The 26,716-nt window shown below is 36.5% G+C and overlaps 1 protein-coding gene across 2 annotated transcripts in view; it reads left to right on the top strand.

The window, feature by feature from the left end:
* LOC117993881 (deubiquitinase DESI2) overlaps window positions 1-26,634 on the top strand; it is a 29,073-nt gene extending 2,439 nt beyond the window's left edge. For both annotated transcript variants that reach the window (XM_034981754.2, XM_034981756.2), the window contains 7 exons: window positions 7,078-7,205; window positions 7,570-7,722; window positions 8,620-8,709; window positions 14,784-14,835; window positions 15,965-16,053; window positions 16,811-16,902; window positions 17,824-26,634. In XM_034981754.2, coding sequence (XP_034837645.1) covers window positions 7,078-7,205; window positions 7,570-7,722; window positions 8,620-8,709; window positions 14,784-14,835; window positions 15,965-16,053; window positions 16,811-16,898 — 600 coding nt within the window. In that variant the 3' untranslated portion in view covers window positions 16,899-16,902; window positions 17,824-26,634. The remainder of the gene's footprint in view (window positions 1-7,077; window positions 7,206-7,569; window positions 7,723-8,619; window positions 8,710-14,783; window positions 14,836-15,964; window positions 16,054-16,810; window positions 16,903-17,823) is intronic.
* The last annotated feature ends 82 nt before the right edge of the window (window positions 26,635-26,716 follow it).

Below are 26,716 nucleotides of genomic sequence, written 5' to 3' on the forward strand. Positions count from 1 at the left end.
TTAATTTAGCCATGCTTCCATATCAGTACCCATATTCTAAATGTAAAAGTGTGTTTGTTTGTTGGTTTGTTGGTTTGTCCTTCAATCACGTCACAACAGAGCAACGGATTGACGTGATTTTTTGCATGGGTATAGTTAAAGACCTTTCAAAGTCAAAGTCAAATGATTTATTCAAAATAGGTAATTAATAACTCTTTTTGATAGTCAGATGTTGGTTTTCTAAGATATATAGTGGTGATAATTATTACGCAAACTAAAGCTACGAGAGCTACCTGGAGAGTGACATAGGCTATTTTTTTATCCCTGGAAATTAAAGAGTTCCTACGGGATTTTTAAAAATCTAAATCCACGCGTACGAAGTCGCGGGCATCAGCTAGTGTTATTATCTTGGAACAAGCGATGCAAGTAATCTTTTTATTGCAAAGTGTAAACAATGTGTGACTGGACAGATTATAACCGTGTTTGATAAAAAGCAGGCTTTTTGCAGATTAAAATGATTAATAACTGGTCAAGTGCGAAGCAGGACACGTATAGGTAGGGTTCTGTCATTCCAACGGAAAAATTGCTGTATACCAAAATCGGATTTAAAATGGAAACACAGTTACTAATTGTGTGGTAGGTTATCTTATTCTTTCACCTAGTTTGGTTCTATGCAGACATCAAAATGAAATGAAATATTCATTTCATGTAGGATAACTTTTTTTACTTATGATATGTTGTTGGTTGGGAAAGCAGATTCTACTAAGAAGAGCAGGCAAAAACTGAGCAGTTACTATTTTCAAAAAGCAAAATGTTACAATATGTAGATAGGCAAAACATACATAAGCAATATAACTATTACACTACCTACTATTAAAGCAATTATACATTATTGAATACTAGCCGATGCTCGCGACTTCGTTCTCGTGGATTTAGGTTTTTACAAATCCCGTGGGAACTCTTTGTTATCTGGGATAAAAAATAGTATATGTCACTCTCCAGGTCTTTGACTATACTCATGCAAAAAATCACGTCAATCCGTTGCTCCGTTGCAAAGTGATTGAAGGACAAACCAATAAACCAACAAACAAACACACTCGCCTTTATACTAATAAGTGATTTCGTTCAGTTAAAGCCAGTTGTACAACTTCTACAACTTGATGTGTCTGCACGTAGGTATATGATGGTATTCTTCTACAGCATGCAAAGCGAAAGGTAATTTATTTAAAACTTATTTGTAATAGTAACATAACAAGTTTTTGGCTGGGACACAGACAGACAGACAGACTGAGGATTCCTTGTTTGCCTAAGGAACACTGAAAACTCAGATAAAAGCTGCCGGCTAATGATAGACAACACCATAAACACATAGCAGCGCCTATATCTTATCTGTTCCATTATGAAAAAAGAAAAGAGACAGCAAAGTTCTTTTTTGAACTGTGTATATTAGTGTTAAAAAAATTAGAAGAAGTTTTTAAAAGAAGTTTTATTTTACTTCTTTTGTGATCAAACTGAGTATTGAAATCAGCCCTAGAAAACCCCATGTTCTTGATAGCCAATTCTTAACAGTTTTTTACCACACAGAAAAAAATTGTGTTGAATTTTCGCGCGAACTTTTCACGTTTTTTAATTTTTTTTATCGTGTTCGGAATTCGGATGTTTGTTTTAACAGAATGGATGCGAAAATTAACGTTACGGAGCTACCAAAGCAGGTAGGCAATTTGATTATAATGCATACTAATGTTATAAAATGTCTTGTCTGTCTGTCTGCCTGTCTGTTACCTTTTCAATTTACATACCTACAAGTTTCTACGGAACTCTTACGCGCCATATCTACCATCTTATACTTACCCCATGTCTGTTGTGGTTTTGATGTCTTTTCTGTGAATGCGAGAAGTTAACGGAGTCTTATGACTGCTCAAGATTCAAACTATCCATGTATGGCCACTCTACATAACGTGCCGGGTTCGATTCCTGGCAGGGATTTGGAATTTTATAATTTCTTAATTTCTGGTCTGGTGGAGGGCCTCAGCCGTGGCTAGTTACCACCCTACCGGCAAAGCCGTGCCGTCAAGCGATTTAGCGTTCCGGTACGATGCCGTGTAGAAACTAAAGGTGTATGGGTTTAATAAAAACTGCCATACTCCTTCCAGGTTAGCCCGCTCCCACCTTAGACTGCATCGTCACTTACCATCAGGTGAGATTGCAGTCAAGGGCTAACTTGTATCTGAATTAAAAAAAAAAAAATGCTTTGTATAATAGTAACAAATATCATCATCATCATGATCAACCCATCGGCGGTCCACTAGTGAGCACGGGTTTCCTCTCAGAACTTGAAGAATTCAGGCCACCATGCTGGCCAAGTTCGAATTGGGAGACTTTACATACCTTCAAAAACATGAGGAACTTTCAGGCAGCAGATTTCCATATACGACGTTTTCCTTCACCAAGTGATATTTAATTTTTAGGGTTCCGTACCTCAAAAGGAAAAACGGAACCCTTATATATCACTTTGTTGTCTGTCTGTCTGTCAAGAACCCTACAGAGTACTTCCCGTTGACCTAGAATCATGAAATTTGGCAGGTAGGTGGGCTTTAGGGGAAAAATCTGAAAACCGTGAATTTAGGGTTAGATCACACAAAAAAAAATTAAATTGTGGTCATGAACTAATAATTAGTATTTTCAATATTCGAACTAAGATAACTATATCAAGTGGGGTATCATATCAAGGGTTTTACTTGTGCATTCTAAAACAGATTTTTATTTATTTTTATGCATCATAGTTTTTGAATTATCGTGCAAAATGTCGAAAAAATACGACTGTAGTACGGAACCCTCAGTGTGCGAGCCTGACTCGCACTTGGCCGGTTTATTTTAAACGAACATAACTCTGAAAGTTAGAGGCACGTGCCCGGGATCGAACCCTCGACCTCCTAAATACTTAACCGAGTCTTAACCACTAGACTAGGCTGTCATCGGTCTCGAATACAATGAATAACTATTATTTTAATTGGGCATTGTTTGTGTTTTTATGACTTATTTATTGAGAAGCATATTTTATCGCAAACGATTTACGCATTTCATTTAACCATTCAATTTTTGCGTCATTGAAAATTGTAGTCCTATAATCACACTATGTAATATTAAAACATAGTCACTACCTATATTATAAATGCGAAAGTGTGTTTGTTTGTTGATTTATTGGTTTGTCCTTCAATCACATCGCAACGGAGCAACGGATTGATATGATTTTTTGCATGGGTATAGTTAGTTAAAGACCTGGAGAGTGACATGCTACTTTTTATCCCGGAAAATTAAACAGTTCCCACGGGATTTTCAAAAAACCTAAATCCATGCGAACGAAGTCGCGGGCATCAGCTATACACATATACATATTATTAAGTTGTATTTCAGTGAGTTAAAAGAACAAAGGCGAACTGCATACAAAATTGTACCTTGAATGCGTCTACGTAGGAAAAATATTAATATCACAGGGGGCCCATTACTTAAACATAATCACCAAGATTTTTAATTTCAGGATTCATCCAAAAAAAGATATTAATATTTTTATATTTTGAGATTATGAAAGTAACGTAGTGGTTACATACTCTTAGTATATGCAAAATGGATGCATTAAATACTATCTGTCCCGGCTTACTCACGTGTGTAGTCGACGTTAGCCCGACTAGTTTCGAACCCATCCGGGGTCCTTTTTCAAGGGAGTCCGTCCGCGGTTTTGACCGCGGCGCGTGCGCGGACGGACTCCCTTGAAAAAGGACCCCGGATGGGTTCGAAACTAGTCGGGCTAACGTCGACTACACACGTGAGTAAGCCGGGACAGATAGTATTTATAATGGAAATCACTCACGGTAGTTTAAACGCTAAAATGGATGCATTAATATTATCAAGTAAAAACACTTAAGAGTTGTGTGCCCAATTCGTGAGTCAGAGACTCTGACAAGTGACATTTGCAACTGCGCGAATCACGCGCGAATCAATCAATCAATCAATCAATCAATCAATCAGTCAATCAATCAATCAATCATTCAATCAGTCAATCAATCAATCAATCAATCAGTCAATCAATCAGTCAATCAATCAATCAATCAGTCAATCAATCAATCAGTCAATCAATCAGTCAATCAGTCAATCAGTCAGTCAATCAGTCAATCAATCAATCAGTCAATCAATCAGTCAATCAGTCAATCAGTCAGTCAATCAGTCATTCAATCAATCAGTCAATCAATCAGTCAATCAGTCAGTCAATCAGTCAATCAATCAATCAATCAATCAATCAATCAATCAATCAATCAATCAATCAATCAGTCAATCAATCAATCAGTCAATCAATCAGTCAATCAGTCAATCAGTCAGTCAATCAGTCAATCAATCAATCAATCAATCAATCAGTCAATCAATCAATCAGTCAATCAATCAGTCAATCAGTCAATCAGTCAGTCAATCAGTCAATCAATCAATCAATCAATCAACAATCAATCAATCAGTCAATCAATCAATCAATCAATCAATCAATCAATCAATCAATCAGTCAATCAATCAGTCAATCAGTCAATCAGTCAGTCAATCAGTCAATCAATCAATCAGTCAATCAATCAGTCAATCAGTCAATCAGTCAATCAATCAATCAATCAATCAATCAATCAATCAATCAATCAATCAATCAATCGATCGATCGCTCGCTCGCTCGCTCGCTCGCCTCTGTCGTTGAGACTGACAAAACGTCACATAGGTATGAGTGACGGAAACAACGCTCACAAAACCGAAATCTTATTCTAAAGGTTGATGTACATTATTTTCTGCTACGTACTGACAATTTAATTTAGTTCTGTGCTTGTTATGTACAAAATAATTAGCTCCAGGCTACAATATCCTTCAGGTCAAGGTGGAAAGCCGTAAAACCCTGAAATAAATAACACGTTAGCTGTCAGGGTCTCATTTATAACAGGTGCTAATTCCCACGTAGTTACCTATTTGATTTTTCAACTTCAATATTTTATTATGTACTTTAAATTCTACTAAAAAGGCGTGATACATGAAACATGTTGACTAAGAGCCAGCGCGTGCCAGAACTTCGTTATTTTATAAAAGCTGAAAATTTCTCTGCGTATTGTCTTCAACACAGGGAGCAACGTTTGGTTTGATCACATGTGGCATTGGGAGATAACAGGTATTACAACAAACGTGATTTTTTTGCTCGTTTTTATAGATAACTAGCGACCCGCCCCGGCTTCGCATGGGTGGCAATGTAGATACTTATGTGGTGTCACTTCCATACTAATATTATAAATGCGACCACCCGCGCCGCCTCCGTCTCGTTTTGTTGCGCGTAATAATTGTTAATTTTCGATGGAAGCTTGATTTCTTCCGACATTTTGTTCAAATATCGTCATATTTCAACAAATTAACACAAACCAATATTAAATTATACCTATAAACCTTCCTCTTGAATCACTATATCTATTGGTGAAAACCGCATTAAAATCCGTTGCGGTGTTTAAAAGATCTAAGCGTTCATACATACAGACAGCGGGAAGCGACTTTATTTTAACTATGTAGAGATGGGACGGAACCCTTAGTTGCGCGAGTCCGACTCGCACTTGTCCGGTTTTTTTGTACGATGGTACGGAACCCTTCGTGTGCGAGTGCGACTCGCACTAGACCGGACTGAGGTTTCGTAACTTCTTAGTCCACTAACAAAGAAATCACATTCAACAAAGAAATAATAGTAACATTTGGCTATGTAAATGAGGGACAAATTATAATTTTAAATTAGGTAGGTATTTTTTATTGTTATACGCAGTTTAATCTTATTGTCCATTTGAATACGGTATAAATTACTTCAACAGCTTGCTACTAAAGGACATTTAGAAAGTAGGGTTGTCAATCGTATTTTTTGGACTGACTCATAATTTTTCGAATTTGGGATTAGCGATTTTTTTTCCTACTGATACCTTTTATTTTCTAAAAATACATAAAACCTTTATAAACCATAATATTAACTCAATAAGTAATGTTTATCCATACTTCCATAATATCCAATATCCATACTAATATTATAAATGCAAAAGTGTGTCTGTTTGTCTGTTTGCTAGCTTTTCACGGCCCATCCGTTCAACCAATTTTGAGTACGAAATTTGATATTGAGATAGCTTGCATCCCGGGGAAGTACATAGGCTACTTTTTATCCCAGAAAATCAAAGAGTTCCCACAGGTTTTTTAAAAACCTAAATCCACGCGGACGAAGTCGCAGGCATCATCTAGTTTTAAAATAAATGTATCAAAAACGAAACACTACACTACAACTAGTTACACAACAAAACCTAGAAAAAATCAAATTTTGTCTAAGTTCAATGAACCTATTTCTATTGCAATGGTCCTTACTTATTTGAAATTCAAATCGCGTACTAAAAAAAATTACATGCCAAATTGAGAAGCTCCTTTTTTTCTTTCGACCCGAAATTGCAAAAAATTATTTTTAAGTACCTGACTGAATTCAATTTGAATTACAATTTTTTTTCGAAATTATCAAGTGGCAACCCTACACACAAAAAGAACATTACAACCACTGCCCTTGTCCCTCATACCCTTCATACTTACACAAGTATGAATTATTGTTTTACTTTTTCCCCTTACAAAGCCAACGGGAGCAAATTGTAGAAAACATACCTACCTAATATCTGCTATTTGAATATGGTTCATGGGTCTTTAGGGAGATCGCATATGGCTGTAAAAGATACATTTTTAGGATTCCGTACCTCAAAAGAAAAAACGGAACCCTTATAGGATCACTTTGTTGTCTGTCTGTCTGCTAGCTTTTCACGGCCCAACCGTTCAAACGATTTTGATGAAATTGGGTACAGAGATAACTTAATATCCCGGGGAAGGCTACTTTTTACCCCGGAAAATTGAAGGGTTCTAAATCCACGCGGACAAAGTCGCGGGCATCATCTAGTATAAAATAAATGATACTGTTTTTTGGAAGTCCGTACTCTTTATTTACCTCCTTTGAAATCAGATATACTCTATTTATTTTAATAAAAGTTGGCAACCCTAATTGAGCTGTATGTCGTGTTGCAGACGTGCGGCATCTGCACGATGTTTCCGTCGTGCATGTCGCTGCTGCCGCGCCGCCACGAGCCGCGACCGCCGCGGCCGGGCCAGGCGCCTGTCGTGCTCAACGTGTACGACATGTACTGGACCAACTGGTGAGTTACTATAGTCGACGCATTTTAAACTGAGTCGTCGAGTTATCTGTATGTTTCGCTCGCACTTACCTATGACCTGTAAGTGCGAGCGAAACATACAGATAACTCGACGACTCAGTTTAAAATGCGTCGACTATATACTCTTGATGTACGGTCAAAACCCAGTCGCACTTATGACTTTTTTCTATAAACACGCCACACAAAGACGAACACTCAGATATGCGCACAACCATGCTGTGAATTTTATCACTAAGGTGCTTAACGAGTTTTGGCCTTTGACTGTACCTACAGTACCTACGCAAAAAACATACTGTTTGTTGGTTTGTATCAACTGTGTACCATAGATTATGGCATTTGTCGTCAGGTACACAGCAGGTGCGGGCGTGGGAGTGTTCCACAGTGGGGTACAAGTGCACAGCTCGGAGTGGGCGTACGGCGGGCACCCGTACGCGTTCACGGGCGTGTTCGAGATCACGCCGCGCGACGAGCGGGAGCTGGGCGAACAGTTTCGGTTCAGGTGTGTAGACTGTAGAGCTACTGTCGCGGTGGCGTCACTAGTTACACAGCGTTACACAGTGGGCTGCATCAGAGTGTACTAGAACTCGTGGTTTGATCCTCCGTCGAAATATTGGGTATTTGATACCTATGCCTTTACTAGGGATGTAGTGAAATCAAAAATTTAAAAATACCTCGAATTGAAGAAGAAGAGCCTCGAGGTTTTGTTACAAGTTTCATGAACTGAACCCATCCCATGACAGTTGTACCTGTTCCATGAACATGTACAACTGCCATGAACTATGGCTGCACTGTGTAATGCTGAGACTGGTAGTCACTTTCAAGCATTGTATTTTTTTTATTTTTATTGGACCGATTTCTTTCAAAATCGATATCTGGGGTTTACTGTTATAATAAAAGAGGAAACTATTGTCATTATTAGAAAAACGGAACGCCAACGGTAAAAATTACTTTCACTGTAAAATGGGTTTGAGCTTCACTTCTGTCCCCTGACACCTAATAATACTCCGACTCGATTTTGTAATACTGTTGATATGTGCTAAAAGGTAGTCTTCTTATTTATTTATTATTTTATTTATTAGGAACACACGCAATACATTAGTTTAACACAAACTACGACACTTATAAACAAACACAGGCTTATAAAATGTGTACACAGCATTTGCAAAATATCTTGACAAATAAAAAGAACTTAACTAACTACTTAACTAAACAAATAACTAAGTTACTTAGGAGATGAACCCACCGTAAAATGATAAGAGCTTTTTTTGAATGCAGTAGCTGAGTCATGAAATATGTCGATGCCAGGTATCTTTTTTGATATTTCGTTAATTTTTGCACATATACGTATAATTGGGGCTTGATTTCTTATGAATCATAATATATTTTGTATTGACAGACAAAGTGTTCACATAGGCTACACGAGCTTCAGCGAAGAGGAAGTAAGACGGCTGGTCACAGAACTGGGCAAACAGTTCCGAGGTGACAGGTAATCCACAGTATAGCTTTTTTTTAACTCTTATTGTAACGCACGCTGAAATTATAATGGTTGTTTTCCCAAAGCGAAATGATTTTGTCATGGTATTACAATCGATTTATAAGTATAAAAAAGTTAAAAATGGCAAATTTACAATCGAGAAAACAGAACTCGAATGAGACTTCGAACTACATAATAGTAGTACCCCATTGCGTGCAGGCTAGTTTATGCCTTATCACTACGCGTGAGAGGTTATTTTGCTCTAAACTATTCACTTTATTGGCAGCGCGGTTCGTGTGGAGTGTGTATTCACGTTATGTCTAGTGAATTACTATTGTTTCTCACACTTTCGAGTTGATAATTTTTTCCAATTATTTCAAAACAAAAACATTTTATATTTTTAGGGTTCCATACCTCAAAAGGAAAAACGGAACCCTTATAGGATCACTTTGTTGTCTGTCTGTCTGTTACATCACACAAAAAAATTTAAATTGTGGTCATGAATTAATATTTTCAATTTCAAAGTAAGATAACTATATCAAGTGGGGTATCATATGAAAGGGCTTCACTTGTACATTCTAAAACAGATTTTTATTTATTTTTAGGTATAATAGTTTTTGATTTATCATGCAAAATGTCGATAAAATACGATTGTATTACGGAACCCTCTGTGCGCGAGTCTGACTCGCACTTGGCCGGTTTTTTAAAGTTTAAGGGGAAAGGAAGTGTCAAATCGCGAAAATGCTGTAAATTTGAAGAAAAAGATTTTCTTTCCTAAAGCATTAATAGCTATTAAATACATGTAATAAAAAACTTCAATTTGTGAAGATCATAATGACCTATATCACATTTGTTCAAATTATCCCGTTTTTTGAAGAATTGATGTTGAAAACATTGCTATGATCAACTTGTTTTGTTGTTTTTTTCTTTAACGGCTAAACGTGTTAAATTCAAACCATCACAAAACAATATGTTTAGGTTATCTTATCATTTTAAATTATTGGTTTTAAACTAAATGTTTTTCATTTCTTAAATAATCTAAAACGAACGGAAATTATTCATTTTCTTGCAGGCGCTAAATCCTGTCAGTAGCCTTTTGGCTGTCATGGCGGGCGGAGCTTCGCGCATCCATTTCTTCGTAAAATTACGCTATAAACTTATTATTTTTGAATGAAAGTTGTGTTTATATGTACTGGTAATGGTTGAATAATAAAATAGGGATTTACTTATCTCAAAATGAAGCCTGCTCACTACTCAAATTTATTTTAAAATTATCGTAGTATTACGTACTAGTTGTGAGGTTGTCATAGATTATGTTGACAGACAGTAATATTTTCTAAGTAAGTATTATACCTATGTGTCAGATCCATATTTGAATTTCATTTCATTTAATTTCATTTCATTTCAAGTGGCAATGAGCGCTCGTAATTCGAAAAGCCAATATATATTTACAAAATACGATCCCAATTCCCAAGGTACTGGAATGGCGACCTCGCACCTGAAAGCGCAGCGTTAGAAGACCCCCTCTAGGTGGACAGACGAATCAAACGAGTCACAGGGAGCCGCTCGATTCAGGCGGTGAAAGACTGTGCCATGAGGAAGACCTTATTAGAGACCTATGTCCAACAGTGGACGTCTGTCGGTTGATGATGATGATGATGATGATGATGATTATGCCTTTCTTCTTCTTCTTAAATTTTGAAAAAAAAATTTGAAAGCATCTGGCATAACCTGTTAACTTGAAGCCTTAATAATAATTATTAAGGCTATTTCAAATTAAATTGATATTTAAAACTAGATGATGCCCGCGACTTCGTCCGCGTGGATTTGGGTTTTTTAAAATCCCCTGGGAACTCTTGCGAGATAAAAAGTAGCCTAAGTAGCCTTCTCTGGGATATAAGCTGACTCTGTAATAAATTTCATCAAAATCGGTTAAACTGTTGGGCCGTGAAAAGCTAGCAGACAGACAGACAGACACACTTTCGCATTTATACTATTAGTATGGATTATAAGAAAAAGATTTATTGCCTCTCAGCCCTCTGAGAGACGTTAGGTTAAGTGAACACGAATTATGACAGTTCTGTGTTCTAGCGTAAGCTTTAGGTCTTCTGATAACGTCAACAGTGACATTTCGGCTGCCTAAAATCCAAACCCTGTAAACGACATCAGACGATATCGCAGGGAGATAATTTAATTTATTTTATTTTAAGACTAAGTATTTTCAGTAGATTTTCTAGTAGTTAGACTTTGTTAAATAATGCAGAAAAAACATTATTGTATGCAAAGTATTTTCCTTGCAAACATTTAACATGTACCTATAGTACGTGACAGGTCGAGATGGCAATCGGGGTGGGGACGTCACCCGCGCTATCACGCACCGGGTTAGCGTGGGGGCTGTGCGGGTGTGCGGGCCTTATACCCAGATTTCCATCTGTCATTTTCTCATCATTCATCTCGCGTACTATAGAGCTTATTGCCTTTCCTATTCTTACTTTTAATACATTATTAAACGTCTTTACTGTTTTGATTTGGATTTTAGATCATGGGTTATGTTTTTAAAATGGTCACAGCGACTTACTAGGCTTTGAATTGGTTTTCTCATTGTATAAGGTGCACTTACTATATATAGCCTGCGACAGGTTGAGAGGGTAATCGGGATATGGCAAGGGGACGCGCCGTACACCCGCACTTCATAAGGCGCACGACTGCACCGGGTTAGCGCAGGAGCTGTGCGGGTATACGAGGCGTTCCCTCCCCGATTACCATTTTTTCAACCTGTCGCGTACTGTAGGTTTAGACTTTAGAGGTATCAAAATTTCTGTTATATGGAAAACCAGAGGATGCCCGCGACTTCGTCTGCGTGGATTTAGGTTTTTAAAATCCTGTGGGAACTCTTTGATTTTCCGAAATAAAAAGTAGCCTATGTCCTTCCCCGGGATGCAAGCTATCGCTGTACCAAATTTCGTCAAAATTGGTTGAACGGATGGGCCTTGAAAGGCTAGCAGACAGACAGACAGACCGACGGACGGACAGACAGACAGACCGACGGACGGACAGACAGACACACTTTCGCATTTATAATATTAAGTAGGTATGGAGTATAGATATGGATGTGGAAGTATAGATTTTAATGCTGTTTTCCTTACAATAATGGGAGATACTGGGGCCGATTCGCTTTCACACAATCTCTAAACCTAAACTAAATTAACAGGTCTACATCTAGTGCTATCCTTTTCTGCAAGCAACATTATGAAAGGGATAGCAATAGATTTAGACGTATCATTTTAGTTTAGTTTAGAGATTGTGTACAACGGAATTAGCCACATTATTGAAGTAAAAATTATGACATAAGATAACGATTTTTCAAAAAATGTCATTTACTGGTTTTCGATATGGGGCGGTCGGTTTAATCAGGTTCTAGGGTAAAAGACTCAAGTGAATGAACAAATCACAGGTTTTTACCATAAATAAAAACTACCAGGAATTAAACCAGCTGATACAAATTTTTATGAATAAGAGTTTTTAAGGGTTTCCGTACCATAATCGTAAAAACCAGCCAAGTGCGAATCAGACTCGCGCACTAAGGGTTCCCTACTTCAATCGTATTTTATCGACATTTTGCACGATAAATCAAAAACTACTTACTAGATCTCGTTCAAACCAATTTTCGGTGAAAGCAAACTTTCATGGTAATATCATCATATTTTTTTTTTGTTTCATCATTCTAGTATTTTAGAAGTAACAGGGGGACACACACACACACACACATTTTACCACTTTGGAAGTGTCACGCAAACTATTCAGTTTGGAAAAAAAATATATTAGAAACTTCAATTTCATTTTTAAAGACCTATCCATAGATAACCCACACGTATGGGTTTGATGAAAAAAAATTATTCAGTTTCAGTTCTAAGCATGGGGAACCCCCAAAATTTACTGTTTTTTTCTATTTTTGTGTGAAAATCTTAGTGCGGTTCACAGCATACGTCTACTTACCAAGTTTCAACAGTATAGCTCCTATAGTTTCGTAAAAAAGTGGCTGTGACATACGGACGGATAGACAGACAGACATGACGAATCTATAAGGGTTCCGTTTTTTGCCATTTGGCTACGGAACCCTAAAAATGGAACCCTTTATGGTTCGATTTGCTCCGTCCTTCCGTCTGTTTGTCTATCACAGTCGATTATTTCCGTAAGAGTCGGTTCCCACTTGTCGGTTGTCGGGCCCGAATTTTAATCGGATGTTCCAGTGGCAGAACATTTTATATGATGCACGCTTGACTAAAATCGATTTTGTGTTGGCGCCGACAAGAAATGTCGGGTGTTTTGCCAGCCCTCTACGTTCGGAATAAAATCGTGTCGGATTTTGCTCGCCTATGAGTAAGTATGACGCTGTTTACAAAGGTCCTAAGTGACTTATAAACTACTAGGTGATGCCTGCGACTTCGTCCGCGTAGAATTAGGTTTTTTAAAAATCAATCGTCAACTGTAGGTGTTACAATTGACGGTATACGACAAACATTTACTACTTTTGCCTCTATTCTCTCTCTCCCTCAGTCGAGTTTTTTTTGTTTTTTGATCTTTAATATAGAAGGAAAACGTGACTGACTGACTGATACTATACTATACTATAGGTATATACCTATCGTCGTCGTAGTCGAGTAATATATATATATATATATTACTATTATGGATTGTATATATATTGATATTTATAATAGATATGTATATGTATGATAGTTATGTATGTATTACTGAAATAGTTAGGTACTTATTAATTAATTATATTATATTGTTTTATACTACTTCATTTTTCTGTATTGCGTGTAAGTACTATCCAACACACCTAGTTTCTCCTTTCACCAAAGGTTGCCTGGTAGATTGCTGTGAGCAATAAGGCCGCCTTTGCATACAATCTTTTTTTCGTTTTAGTTTCTTTGTCATGTTATGTAATATTTTTTATGTGCAATAAAGTATTTCTATCTATCTACGACGTAGGCATCCGCTAAGAAAGGATTTTTTGAAAATTCAACTCCTAAGGGGGTTTAAATAGGTGTTTGAAATTTATGTAGTCTACGCGGACGTAGTCGCGAGCATAAGCTAGTCTTATATAAATTCTATTTGTGAAACTTGTCATCAGCTTCAATTTTCTTCTGTTCTTATCAATTTACTTTTCCAATTAGCTGTAAGTTTTCCTGTTAAATAAAAAAATATAAGTATAACAATCATTAATACCGCGCATTATTTTTGCTCTTTTTGATTATTAAATAATTTATGACTATAATATAGATACACAAAATAATAATAAAATACTAAATGATGCCCGCGATTTCGTGGGCGTGGATTTAGGCTTTTTGAAAATCCCGTGGGAACTCTCTAATTTTACGGGTTAAAAATTAGCCTTAGCAGACAGACAGATACACTTTCGCATTTAGTAACCAACTTCCAAAATGGAGATGGTTCTCAATTCGGCCCGTTTTTTTAAATGTATGTACACCGATTTTTTCGAGGTTTCGTATTCGTTCATTTACTGGAGTCCTTTACCCTAGTACGTTAAAGTACTAAAAGTGCGTGTTAGTAATTAGTATCAGCTGATCAAATGTCAATAAATTGCGCCAAAACCAAACGCCAAAACAAAAATTGCTAGTTTCAAGGTGAAACGGCAACTGTCATTAGCGAATGCAATGGCCTTAACTCGATGTTTCTTCTGTTCTTCTACTGTTCTGCCGCGGGAAGACAACCACTAAAATTTCAGCGTGTATGTATAAAATGTTTTTTTTAACACTAACTTATTAACTCGCTTTCTTGTCGATCTGTTTGTTTGTCTGTTCGGCATCGATTTTAAACTGACTTCCAGATGAGCTAGAGACTTGAAATATTAAATAGAGATGACTCGATGACAATGCAATATTAATTTCAACAATTTTCTTGTCTCACTGTTTGTTAGTTAGTTTGTCCGAGTACGCTCACAATGACGCTCAGTGCTGCCATCAACGCCAAAATGGCGAAAATCAAGTTTCTTCAAAAACGGGTCGGCATTAGCAAATCTATTGTACTACCTATTGAATAAATTGTCTTTGTTCCAGGTACCACCTCATGAACAATAATTGTAATCACTTCACGTCCGCGTTTTGTTTGGTAAGTACCTATTTAGTAGGGCTATAATCTGTAACAGGTTGAGATGGCAATCGCGGTATGAGGCGGGGGGACGCCCCGCACACCCGCACTTGACCTGCGCTTGCCCGCACAGAGTTGGCGCGGGGGCTGTGCGGGGCGTTCCCTCCCCGACTGCTATCTGAACGAATCAAATAATATATGTACTCGACAAACGTATATTTTTATATATGTAGACATAGCTGAACGAAAATGCCTAGACTTAGTGGTTAAGTTATTATCAATCATTATTACAATCTCAAATGTTGTGATTGGCTGAATTTGTGCGATTCATGTTGCAATAACGCATTGTAGCCAATAGTGAGCGAGTATCAACCAATCAGGTGATTGCGATCGTGACATTGTAGCTGTCATTCTACCGCAATCGAGCAGCAGTATTTCATAGAAGCTCGCATACTAAGTGCGCGTTTTGACGTTTGATAAAAAGTTGCTGATTTGACTAGTTTTCAAATACCATCCGGTATTTGAAAACTAGTCAAATCAGATGTGCAAAAGAGAACGTCCTATTAAAGTGGAAGACACGGTCTGCCCGCGAAATTCAAACTTAATTTAGTTTTTCGCAATTTGTAAACTAATACGACAAAGTAGGCTTATGGCATTCAAATTGAGCCCCTAGCAGTATCATCTTATATAAAAATCTTTACTTGAAAGTGTCCAGTTTAAAAAATTAGTCAAAATAATGAGTTTGACGTGAGCTACTCACAAATTAGTAATTGTTTTGACTAATTTGTTAAACTGGACACTTTCAAGTAAACATTTTTATATAAACCTGTGAAGATGATATTGCTAGGGGTGAAATTTTAATGCCATAAGTCTACGTTGTCGCATTGGGCCCGGTATCCACCTAAGTGGAGAGGAGAGGAGATGCGTTCAATCGACCAATCAGATTCAAAATAGATGACGTGAAAAAATTATCACGTCATTTTTTTTAAAATCGGATTGGTTTACTGTACACATCTCCTCTCCGCTCCGCTTAGGTGGATACCGGGCCTTAGTTTACAAATTGTGAAAAACCAAATTAAATTTGAATTTCGCGGACAGACCCGTGTCTTGCGCCTTAACTCGACGACTGAGAATGTATTTGTTTTTGCAGGCACTATGCGACCGGGACATCCCCGCGTGGGTCAATCGGCTCGCGTACGTCAGTTCCTGTGTACCCTTCCTACAGCGCTGCTTGCCAAAGTGAGTACTGATTACTTAAAAAAACCGGTCAAGTGCGAGTCGGACTCGCACACAAAGTGTTTCGTACCATCGTGCTAATTATGATTTTGCTTTTTAAAATTTATAATTTTAACAATTTTTGTAAGTATGTTTATGTTAGTTTTTACTCGTAGTTTAATTAGTGTAATTGGCTTTATGGCCGTTCTAATTAAATAATAAATAAATAATAATAATAATAATAATAATCGTACAAGAACATAGTAAAGTCGGTGTGGCACTACTGAAAGCCATAAAGCAAATTAAAAAGAAGAAGAAGAAGAACATAGTAAAAAGTGTTTTTACTTTAAACACTAAAACTAAAACTTTAAACACTAAAAGTAACAATTAAAGATGACAAGAAGACATCTCGAAGCTTAGAATAGAATAGAATAGAATATGTTTTTATTCAAGTAGATTTTTTACAAGCGCTTTCGAATAGTCGGGTAGTTTTAATTTACCACTGGTTCGGAATGCCGTTCCTACCGAGAAGAACCAGCAAGAAACTCGGCGGTTGCTCTTTTTAATTTTAATTCTACAATTTACAATGTTATTATACCATACTATACAGGCCATTGCAGCCCCGTGCATTGCTGGAGCGAGTCAAATCCAAGCTTTTTTATCATTTACATAGTCTTCGAACGCTTCCTGAACGCTGATCAGTTGAGTTGGATTCATCGGCTGACCTCTTCCTCATTTAAAATATTAGATTTATAATATTAGTATGGATTTTGTTATGCAGAGAGTGGCTGACTCCGGCGGCGTTGCAACACTCCCTGGCGGCGCACTCGCGGTCGTCTTCGCCCGCCACGCCCTCCACGCCGCAATAGCGCCGTGAGTATACCATCAGAGCGGGGGCACACGATGCGTTGCGGCGGCGGTGCGGCGCCGGAGCGGTGTCGCTGCGTCGTCTTATATAGAAATATCTGTGGCATGACACACGATGCGCTCCGGCGCCGCACCGGACTTGCAACCACCGAGACGAGGCAGGGAGGGGTGAATGCGTTGCGACGTCGGAGCGGCACCGCTCAGTTGTCTGCCTCAATAGAGACACATCGTTGGACAGCATGTTAATAAACATGCTGTCCAACGATGCTACGGCGCAGCTGCGACATAACAACGTTGCGGCGCCGCACCGCTCGTGTGCCCGCTGATACGGTGAAATCTTTGCGGTGCGGCGCCGCAACGCATCGTGTGCCCCCAGTCTCACGAGCCAGTAGCCATACATCAAAACTGTTTCAACTCAAAAACCTTGCCTTATAATGCGTACAAATGGACTAAGAACCAGCGCGTGCCAGATCTTCGTGATTTATAAAAGCTGAAAGTTTCTCTGCGTATTGTTTCCAACACTGGGATGAACGTTTATTTGGATCGTGGTGGCTTTGGGAGATAACAGGTAATAAAAGTGTACAAAATCTTACATCAAAGTGAAGCAAATAAAACATTTGATTGACGCTATAGGTCAACGAACGTTTCGTAAGTAGGCCACTCGGAGTCAATGCCATGTCGTAGGCGGGACATTGACCCGAGTTTTGTACGCTATACATAGTGGGTTTGAAAAATACTAAATCACTAAAACTACAAAACAAAATGGGACAAATGGTTATTGGTATTGGATTGTGTTTAGGTAGTATAACAATAACGCTAAGTTTTTGCTAGCGTTCTGGTTACACCGTGTATTATAGTAGTATAACAAGCACGGAAATCTGTGATAATAACACAAGTATTATATTTTCTTTTTCATTTCTTTCACAGACGAAAACCTGCACTCATGCAGACCCAAAAGAAAACGTGTTGTGCATATTAATTAGATGTAATATTAGTTGATTGTACATTTGGCGCATTGTCGAACACATTCTAGAATTACTAATATGTTGCCAGGTGGTAAAAAAATTGGTGTTGCCAGTCGCAATTTAAACAAAATGACAACGAAAAATATGTTAATTAGTTTGTTATGAATTTATGGCATTTTTCGATGTTACTTTATTTTTTGACCTGGCAACGAATTTAAAATCGTGTCTATGCAATGGCAATAATGCAAAGATGACGATCTCTATTTTTAAAAAAAATCTGTGTAACATTTCCCGCCTAGCTTATACTTACCTAATATTTAAAAAAAATTGGTTTATAAACTACGAAAGTTTAACTTATAAAATTAACCCAATATGCCAATTAACTCCACCCAAAAATAATAATTAATTTTTCATTGCTAAAAAGATTTACGTTCAGTCAGGCTGTGTAAAATTTGAGACGCGTTTGATGTAAAACAATCGACGTAAAATGGAAAATTCCATTTTTGTAAAACACAAAGCATTGTTCATACAAATCTCTTATGTTACACTCCTAGACTGTAAATTTTGAGACTTAGGTTGAGATATTACAGTGCACTTTGACTTTGCTCAGACTCAAGACATTGTTAAAACGAGACAGCGTTATATTTCTGGCATACATCTGTCTCGCTTTATCTGAAACTTAAGTCTGAGCAAAGTCAAAGTATACTCTATAGATCTCAGCCTTAGACCACCTTGCACAAGGACATCTAAATAATTGATTTAGTTAAATTTTGTAATGCTGTCACTTTTCGCCAAGAGCATAATGCATTTGCCAAAAAGTGACAGCATAAAAAAATTTACTTGCTTAAATTTTGAGAACACGCTCGCCATATTTTTTCTATGTCAAACTCAACGGTCATGTCAAAACTATGGTTTACTTTTAGAATAAGGACTAAAATCGTACTTTTGACCTGACAGTTGACACATAGAGCAAATATGGCTAGTGCGTTCTTAAAATGTATGCACTATAAATCAATGTAAGTGCCCTTGTGCAAGTGAGCCTTAAATCTAAATCAAAATGATGCAACAATAGACTTTAATAGTAACACGTGACTGCTCAAAAAGTGATTTTGAAGTTCCTAAAAACACATTTTGCAACTTTATTAAATTCCTATCAAAATTTCGTACATGTCATCAGTATAATGTCCCATAATGGTAGATTTTTTACATCAAAAAGTTTTCAACGCAGACTTAAATAAAAATAACTGACTGTATTTACAAAAAAAGTAAATATGGGCTTATGTTCTTCGATCTTTGCCTATCATAAACAAAAAAAACCATAGACAATAGTTAAATGCAATCGCGGTCTTAAAGGTGTCTATTGACTGGCTCTCTGTTGGTGCGTCATCTCTCAGGCTGCTACATTTTTGTTCAGGCCTTAGTTGATGACTGACTAACTGACTATCTGAATATAGTCATTCAGACAGTTGTGATTGCCTAATTGACTAGTTTACGGGAGCCTCAAGAGTATCTGCTGTTAATGAAATACGCCAAAACCTCGCTCCGTCATCCCTTCATTCAGCTTAACCCAGTCGACCTTTGTTTCGCTACAGATATAGCGAAACAAAGGTCGAGAAGGCTTCGTTTGCGATTTTTCGTGGCGCATCGATGAATGGACACTTCCTAAAGTTTAGGAATAAAGCTATTTGTAGGTTAAATATTTTGTACGATAGATACGTAGATTTAGGGTTCCGTCCGTTGAAAGTTTGAGCTAGATTAAAATATACCTTCGGCGTGCGTGGAAAATATAAAAGTATGATAAACGAAAACAAAGTATATGCCTTATTGAATGCAATGTACTTTAATAAAATTCGTTTTTTAACAGTCCGCCTTATATTTTTTGACTAAAGCCTATTATAGTTTAAAGTGTGTCTGGAATCAGCGATAACCAGCGATAATTTAGGGGCGGCTTCTACAACTCATTACCACTCTAAAAATACTTCCTAAAAGGGCGCACTTCCCAATATTCTCCATTGCTATACACTTAAAAATAATGTTAAACGTTAAACAATTCGATAGAAAATACTTCGTAATCGAAAAATTGCTGAAAAAAATTGAAGTATAAAAGAAAAAAAATTGGGCTTACGATAGTATATTGAGTTGTAGAAGACGGGCAATTGAAATTCCGCTATTCCAAGCAATTTAGTCATTTTAAGCAATTGTTGCTCGGCAGCATCATGTTGTGCGGCATTATATGAATCGATCTGGATTCTGGAGCAATAGTAGAGCAATCTGGAGATAATCGCACAAAATTGCTGAAATTTTCACGTATTGTTGAGTATTGCAGGAAATTGCCTCATGTGATCGTGACGGCATAATTGGCTAAATTGCCTGGAATTAACAACAGATATGAAATTTTTTATGACATTGTTTCGTAACATCCAGTCGAATATTTTAGCGTTTAAACTATCGTGAGTGATTTCCATTATATATAATATCTATCCCGGCTTTACTCACGTGCTTAGTCGACATTAGCCTGACTAGTTTCGAACCCATCCGGGGTCCTTTTTCAAGAGAGTCAGTTCGCGCACGCGTCGCGGATGTGACTGGCAGTCGAATGAGTTCGGAACTAGTCGGGCTAACGTCGACTAAACACGTGAGTAAAGCCGGGACAGATATTATATATAATCCAGTCGAATATTAAATGTCATGATGTCGCAGTCAACCTTTGTATCTTGTTTATCGAGCGAAGATATAAGTATGCAAAATAAAATATTATATTATGCATAGTTTGTAGTTATAAACGAGTTTTCTTGATATAAAAAGTGCCATGACAGTAAAATTGTTGGAGTAAAATAATTTTTATGATATAATATAAATAATGTAAAGTAAGCTCTCATTCGCAGTTCTATTAAATTGTTAGTGTGTTAGTTTATTGTGTAAATAAACTAAAAGCCTAAAAAACATTTAAAAGATTTTTCGAGTCGATGGAAAATAGGAGTTTTGAATTATATAATAGTAGATGCATAAACAATCATTTTTACATTACACAATTACGTCGTTATCTATGTATGTCATGATACTTATCGCTTGACTAATCAAGTAATCATATATACCAACATCGAGGCACGAATATATAAAAGTCAGTCTTTGGTCAGTCTTACATTGACGTTTGACGCAAATGGACGTGTGCTTTAACGCAAATGGACTACTGGCATATGGTTGAGCCAATGAATATGTAATATAACAGCACAGTTTTAGTACTAACATTCGATTTATCAATAAACAATAATTAAATATTCCTTAATAACAAATTAACCATTCTTCCTAGTTACACAAAATCATACGTTTACCTTCCTAAATTAAATATTATTTACCCTATTTCACAAACGTATTTGTAAACTAGAATATAGAATTAGCTTTAAGGAGATTTATATTGTTATCCTCGATTTGACAATGCGCCAAAAATTATGACGTTTTTCAGATAGAAACTAACTAAAACTAAAAATATTATAAATTACAATTACTGTCAAATAAAAATCACTGTTAATATTTAAAAAAATCACATTTACCTACTTATTATAAAAATAGCAAAGGGGCCTCACTTTTTGAGTTAGTGTTTCTAAATGAAAAACGTCGGTCTTCAAGTATCGGATATTTTAGAATGAAAAGGGCGATTTTTTTAAATTCAATTTTTGCTACTTCGGTTGTCCACAAAACCTAGAGTGAACTGAATTGACAGGATTAAAAATCTTGCAGACCCTTCCAACACTATGCACGGCACTAACTTGTGAGTGAAGTTAGTGGGAGATGTCAAGTGATGTATGTCATACTCAGGTATAGCGCATACAGTGCGACAAGGCTCTCTTGGCACTTGAATGACATTGACAGGGGAGCGCTGTTGGAGAACAAAGGCTTAGAATATTCAAAGGAGACACTTGACGGCAACGTTAGTTTTCGCCACGCGCCAAGATAGCCTTGTCGCACTGTAACTGAGGCGACTCCTGCGGTAGTGGAGCGGTGCGGGAGGGACACAGTTGTTACAAGTGAAGGAATCACTGAGCTCTCGTGTCACGCAGATATAATATACACTTACAGATATGCAACTAGCGTGGCAGTCTAGCTCAAGCAGAGCTAGAGGGACTTTCAACTTGTGAAATGTTATTTCTTCCATTTTACGTTCGCTTCGGCTATTGTAGCCTAGTATACTGCAACCCACCATTGCACAATAACTTCAAAAACAAAAAACAACATAACAAATCAATTATTTCTTTAAAATACTTGAGTCACCATAACCTCACTTCACATTGTTTGTCAAGATCTCACGTACAAAATACATCTTGACGAACAAAAATAGTTGCCATGGTGATAAGGACAAAAAATAATCATTTTGTCACGTTCTAATAAGAGCTTAAATGCATTTAGCTATCTCGCTCTAACAGCAAGAGTCACAATAGGGCTACTTCTACAGGTATTTATTCTGAGGCGTCGTCATCGCACCCCTCCCGCAGGAATCTAATCAGCTATGCGTTATGCCTGTAGCTATTGAGTATTAAATACAATTCCATCGATTCTGATGTCTTTCTCTAAGTCTAAACTAAATTTAGAGTGTCTGCATCTTTTTCTTTTTAATAGTTTTAAATAAGGACGGAAAATGGATTCTAAATTAAATAGATACTAAATTTTAGTGCTACTCAACAAAAAAACTATGCTCAAGATTGGCATCTAAAGTCATGAGGTTTGACAGTTTTAAATAAAATTTAGTATGTTTGTCCTTTTCTTATTTCATTGGTAAGAAAAAGATGTAAATACTCTAAAACATAGTGCCATTAGAATCAGTATCAATAGGGCCGATTCTCTTGTACACAATCTCTAAACTAAAATGACACGTCTATATCTATTGCTATCCCTGTCATAATGTTTCTTGCGGAAAAGGATAGCGCTAGATTTAGAGTTGTTAATATAGTTTAGTTTAGAGGTTGTGTACAAGAGAATCGGCCGCAATGTATATTGTATATCATGAAATGTGCCACGTTTTCGCTACGATTACAATAGTATAAAATATGTTTATAATACTATTTATATAGTTATAGAATTAATATTAGGTACTAGTAGGTACCGGATTATTACTATAGGACTGTGTTTTGGTGCATAGTTCTATTTTAAATCATTTTTGCCTGAATTTTTTATTCATTCACATTTCTAAGTTATTTTCAAAAATAGTAATTAATACAGTCATAATGTATAGATTAGCCACTATGCATACCTACCTAATGTCTTCAAACAAAATATAATGCATAAATTTTCAGAACTCACCCGCCAAATTTGCTCTATGACGTGTCAAATGTCATTTCAAAAGTACGGTTCACCCTTAATTAAGGACTAAAATTGTACTTATGACATGATAGTTAACACATAGAGTAAATATGGCGAGTGAGTTCTCGAAATGTACGCACTATAATACAATTTTCTTCAATATTTTTTCTGAAATTTATTGAAGACCATCGCAATAGTTATTAATAATTATGTATAGTAAAATAGGTAATTAATAACGAGTTAATTACATACAATAAAAGTTAATCATTGTCTTCATAAAATGTTACTTAAGGAGCTGGCGGACAAAACGGTTCATAAAATTTGTGTCTGTCTGTCTGCTAGCTTTTCACGGCCCATCCGTTCAACGGATTTTGACGAAATTTGGTACAGAGATAGCTTGCATCACGGGGAAGGAGTTTTTATCCTGGAAAATTAAATTGTTCCTACAGGATATTTAAAAACTTAAATCCATGCTTGGGAATGAGTTAAAAATTAGTGGTAAGAAATCATGAACTTTGGACTCAATTTAAGTGCACTTTTAGGCCGTTTTGCTTTGAATTTGTAGTCATTGGGCTAAAAACATCCGGATTAATGTGTTCTAATCAGAAGTATAATTAGGTATGTCCATACAAAATGTCTCGTCACGCGCCATTTCAACTCTATGGGTCAACTGTCATGTCAAAAGTACGGTTCACCTTTTAAATAAGGACTAAAATTGTACTTTTGACATGACATTTAACACATCAAGTTAAAATGGCGCGTGAGGGGTTAAATTTTACGCGTTATACACTGTTTTGTTTGCCAGCTCAATTACTGTGTAAAGTGGGTCAGTTGTAAACCAAAGATACGAGAATGTAAGAATTCGACGCGATTTTTTTTTCATATTAGGTATTTCAATACATTTAAACTGTATGACATGTCTGACCACCACGCACAACAGACGGAAACGTTTAAGTGCGGAAACCAGCCCAGAGTGAAGAAGAAGAATGTCTGACCACCGTACTCAGAGTCGATTAATCGTTACTTAAGTTTAGTTAAAACGAGACAGAGCCTATATCTCTCACATAAATCTGTCTCGTTTTAACTCAATCTTAAGTAACGATTAGCGACTCTTGAGTACGGCGGTTTAAATGGTTGCATGTTCAAAAACATTTGCCACTTTTAATTTTGCTTTTTATAATAAAAGAAAAGTTATCTTTTCTTAAATTTTTATTAAGTTCTATATGTATTCTAATTTCTTATTAAATCTTAATAAAAAATTCTTTATTGGAATATTTTATTTGTATAAGTACCTAGCTATTATTATAAGGAAATATCAGTAAGGGCTTATATTATTATGCGAGTAATTTAATTTTTAATTTCTTTCTCGTTCAGATTAAATTATAATGCCCGCGACTTCGTCTCGTTCGTGGGAACTCTTTGATCTTCCGGGATAAAAATAGCCTACGTCCTTCCCCGGGATGTAGGTAGGCTAACTCTGTACCAAATTTTATCAAAATCGGTTAAACTGCTGAGCCGTAAAAGCTAGCAAACAGACACACTTTCGCATTTATTCACATTAAGTAGGTTATTTAGTATGTGATTATCAAATTGTTCGCATAAAAGTTTATTTTAATGGTTTTTGCATTTAATTTCATATGTAATCTAATGTGTTGCATGTGGTGTTATTCGTTTACTTTTAGTTAGGTATATTAAACATAGCCATATTAGGTATACGAGCGTACATCGTCATTTATTTGTCAAATGGTCAACAATTCCGTGTCTTGTAATTTTTTTTCGTAACAAAAATCGTTCTACGTTAATCAACAATTAGGTACAAGGATGATTTATACCAACACGTGGCGGGCGCGGGCCGCCGTACCACATACGACGCCTGGACGAGGCACGGATTCAAACTATCACGAACATTTTATATGAAGCATGCTTCACGTCATGCCACACGGTGAAGCATCGTACGTGGCACGGCGCTGCACAAGCCCGCGCCCGCCACGTGCTGGCATAAATCATCCCTTAGTCAGTGGGGGTGTTGTTACTAAAATATAATTATAAACGATACCCCAGTGCGTGGTGTCGTCCAGTAGTGTGTTGACAAGACATGAACAATGGCTCAATAAAATTTAAATTGAAAGAAAAAAACTTTATTACGAACATTCGGCTCTACTTTAGTGACTAAAATTTTTTTTTTCAAAGTTTAGTCTCTTTGTGAGACAGGCTTTCCAAGTGCAAAAATGTCTTAACCATCCGGCTCAATTTTTCTTGTATAATGACAAAAATAGAATGTTCATTTAGATTTTAGATTATCCACACGTTTTTTTTTCCATCTTATTTTGGAGACAGCATTTATGTCCTATTTAGAAATTCATATTTTGAGAATTCGAAGCGACAAAAATTAACATTTTAGTAGATCAGCTAGAACTTGGTTTAAATATGATAAAAGTGTGTACAGTGCGACAAGGCTCTCTTGGCACTTGGATGATGTCATTGGCAGGGGGGCGCTGTTGGTGAACAAAGGCTTAGATTTTTTTTTTAATTCGTTTATTTGCAATCAACAGCGATACATACAATATAATTTTACATAATAACAGAATATTCAAACAAAAACAAAGAGGACACTTGACGGCAACGTTAGTTCCGATTTTCGCCACGCGCCAAGATAGCTTTGTCGCACTGTACTATACTAATAGTGTGTATATAACTTATTTTTTTGAATTTACTGTCGATAATGCACAAATGATGGGTCACGGGGACCCTAAATACAGGTTTTTCAAACTTCAAGGGTTCCCGACAGAATTGTGATAAAACTTACTTAAAAAAAGAAACATTTCATTTCATTCCAAAAACTAGGCAGTTTGTATATTAACAAGTTTAACAGTTTTGGGTATTTCATCAATGTTATTACCTTACATTTTACAATGTCCGCTCTCGCATTTTTGCTTGGCAATTATTTTGCACATCCCGGGTATTATTAAAAATGCCTACTTACTTACACACTTTGCCTGAATACCTACTTTGTCTCATGTCTTGATAGTAAATAATAATCGATGAACGTTTATCCATGTGTTAAATCCGAGGTTGTTTGTTGGCAGCCCTTTATGAGTACTGTATAAAAGTCGACTGTCTCGTTTTGTGTATAAATTTAAAATTAAAGACGAGTGTGAGAAAGGCTTAATTAAATTCGACATTTTAATACGTTACAAAAATGTTGATTTTTCAATTTTGATGTTATAACGTGTGGGGTAAAAAAAATCTCTATTTTTAATAATGTATCTTCTATTGAATGATGTTGTAACGAACTAGTTTAGTTAAATAGGTTAAAAAAACTGTTAAATACTATTATGTATATTCTATTCGATGGTTTAGAATACCTCGAGTCGAGCTGTTCTTCCATTGGATTGTAATATTTAAAGGGTTTTTCACAATATTGTCAAAATAAAATATATTGACAATAGAATTTTTGAACAAATAAAACATGGCAAAAGTAATTTGGTTGTTTTATTTCATTGCCCATCAGTTAAGTCGTCGCGTCGTCACTCACCAGCAGAGTGAACTAGAGTGAAGGA

This window comes from Maniola hyperantus, chromosome 25 (genome assembly GCF_902806685.2).
Source record: "Maniola hyperantus chromosome 25, iAphHyp1.2, whole genome shotgun sequence".
Classification (NCBI taxonomy): Eukaryota; Metazoa; Arthropoda; class Insecta; order Lepidoptera; family Nymphalidae; genus Maniola; species Maniola hyperantus.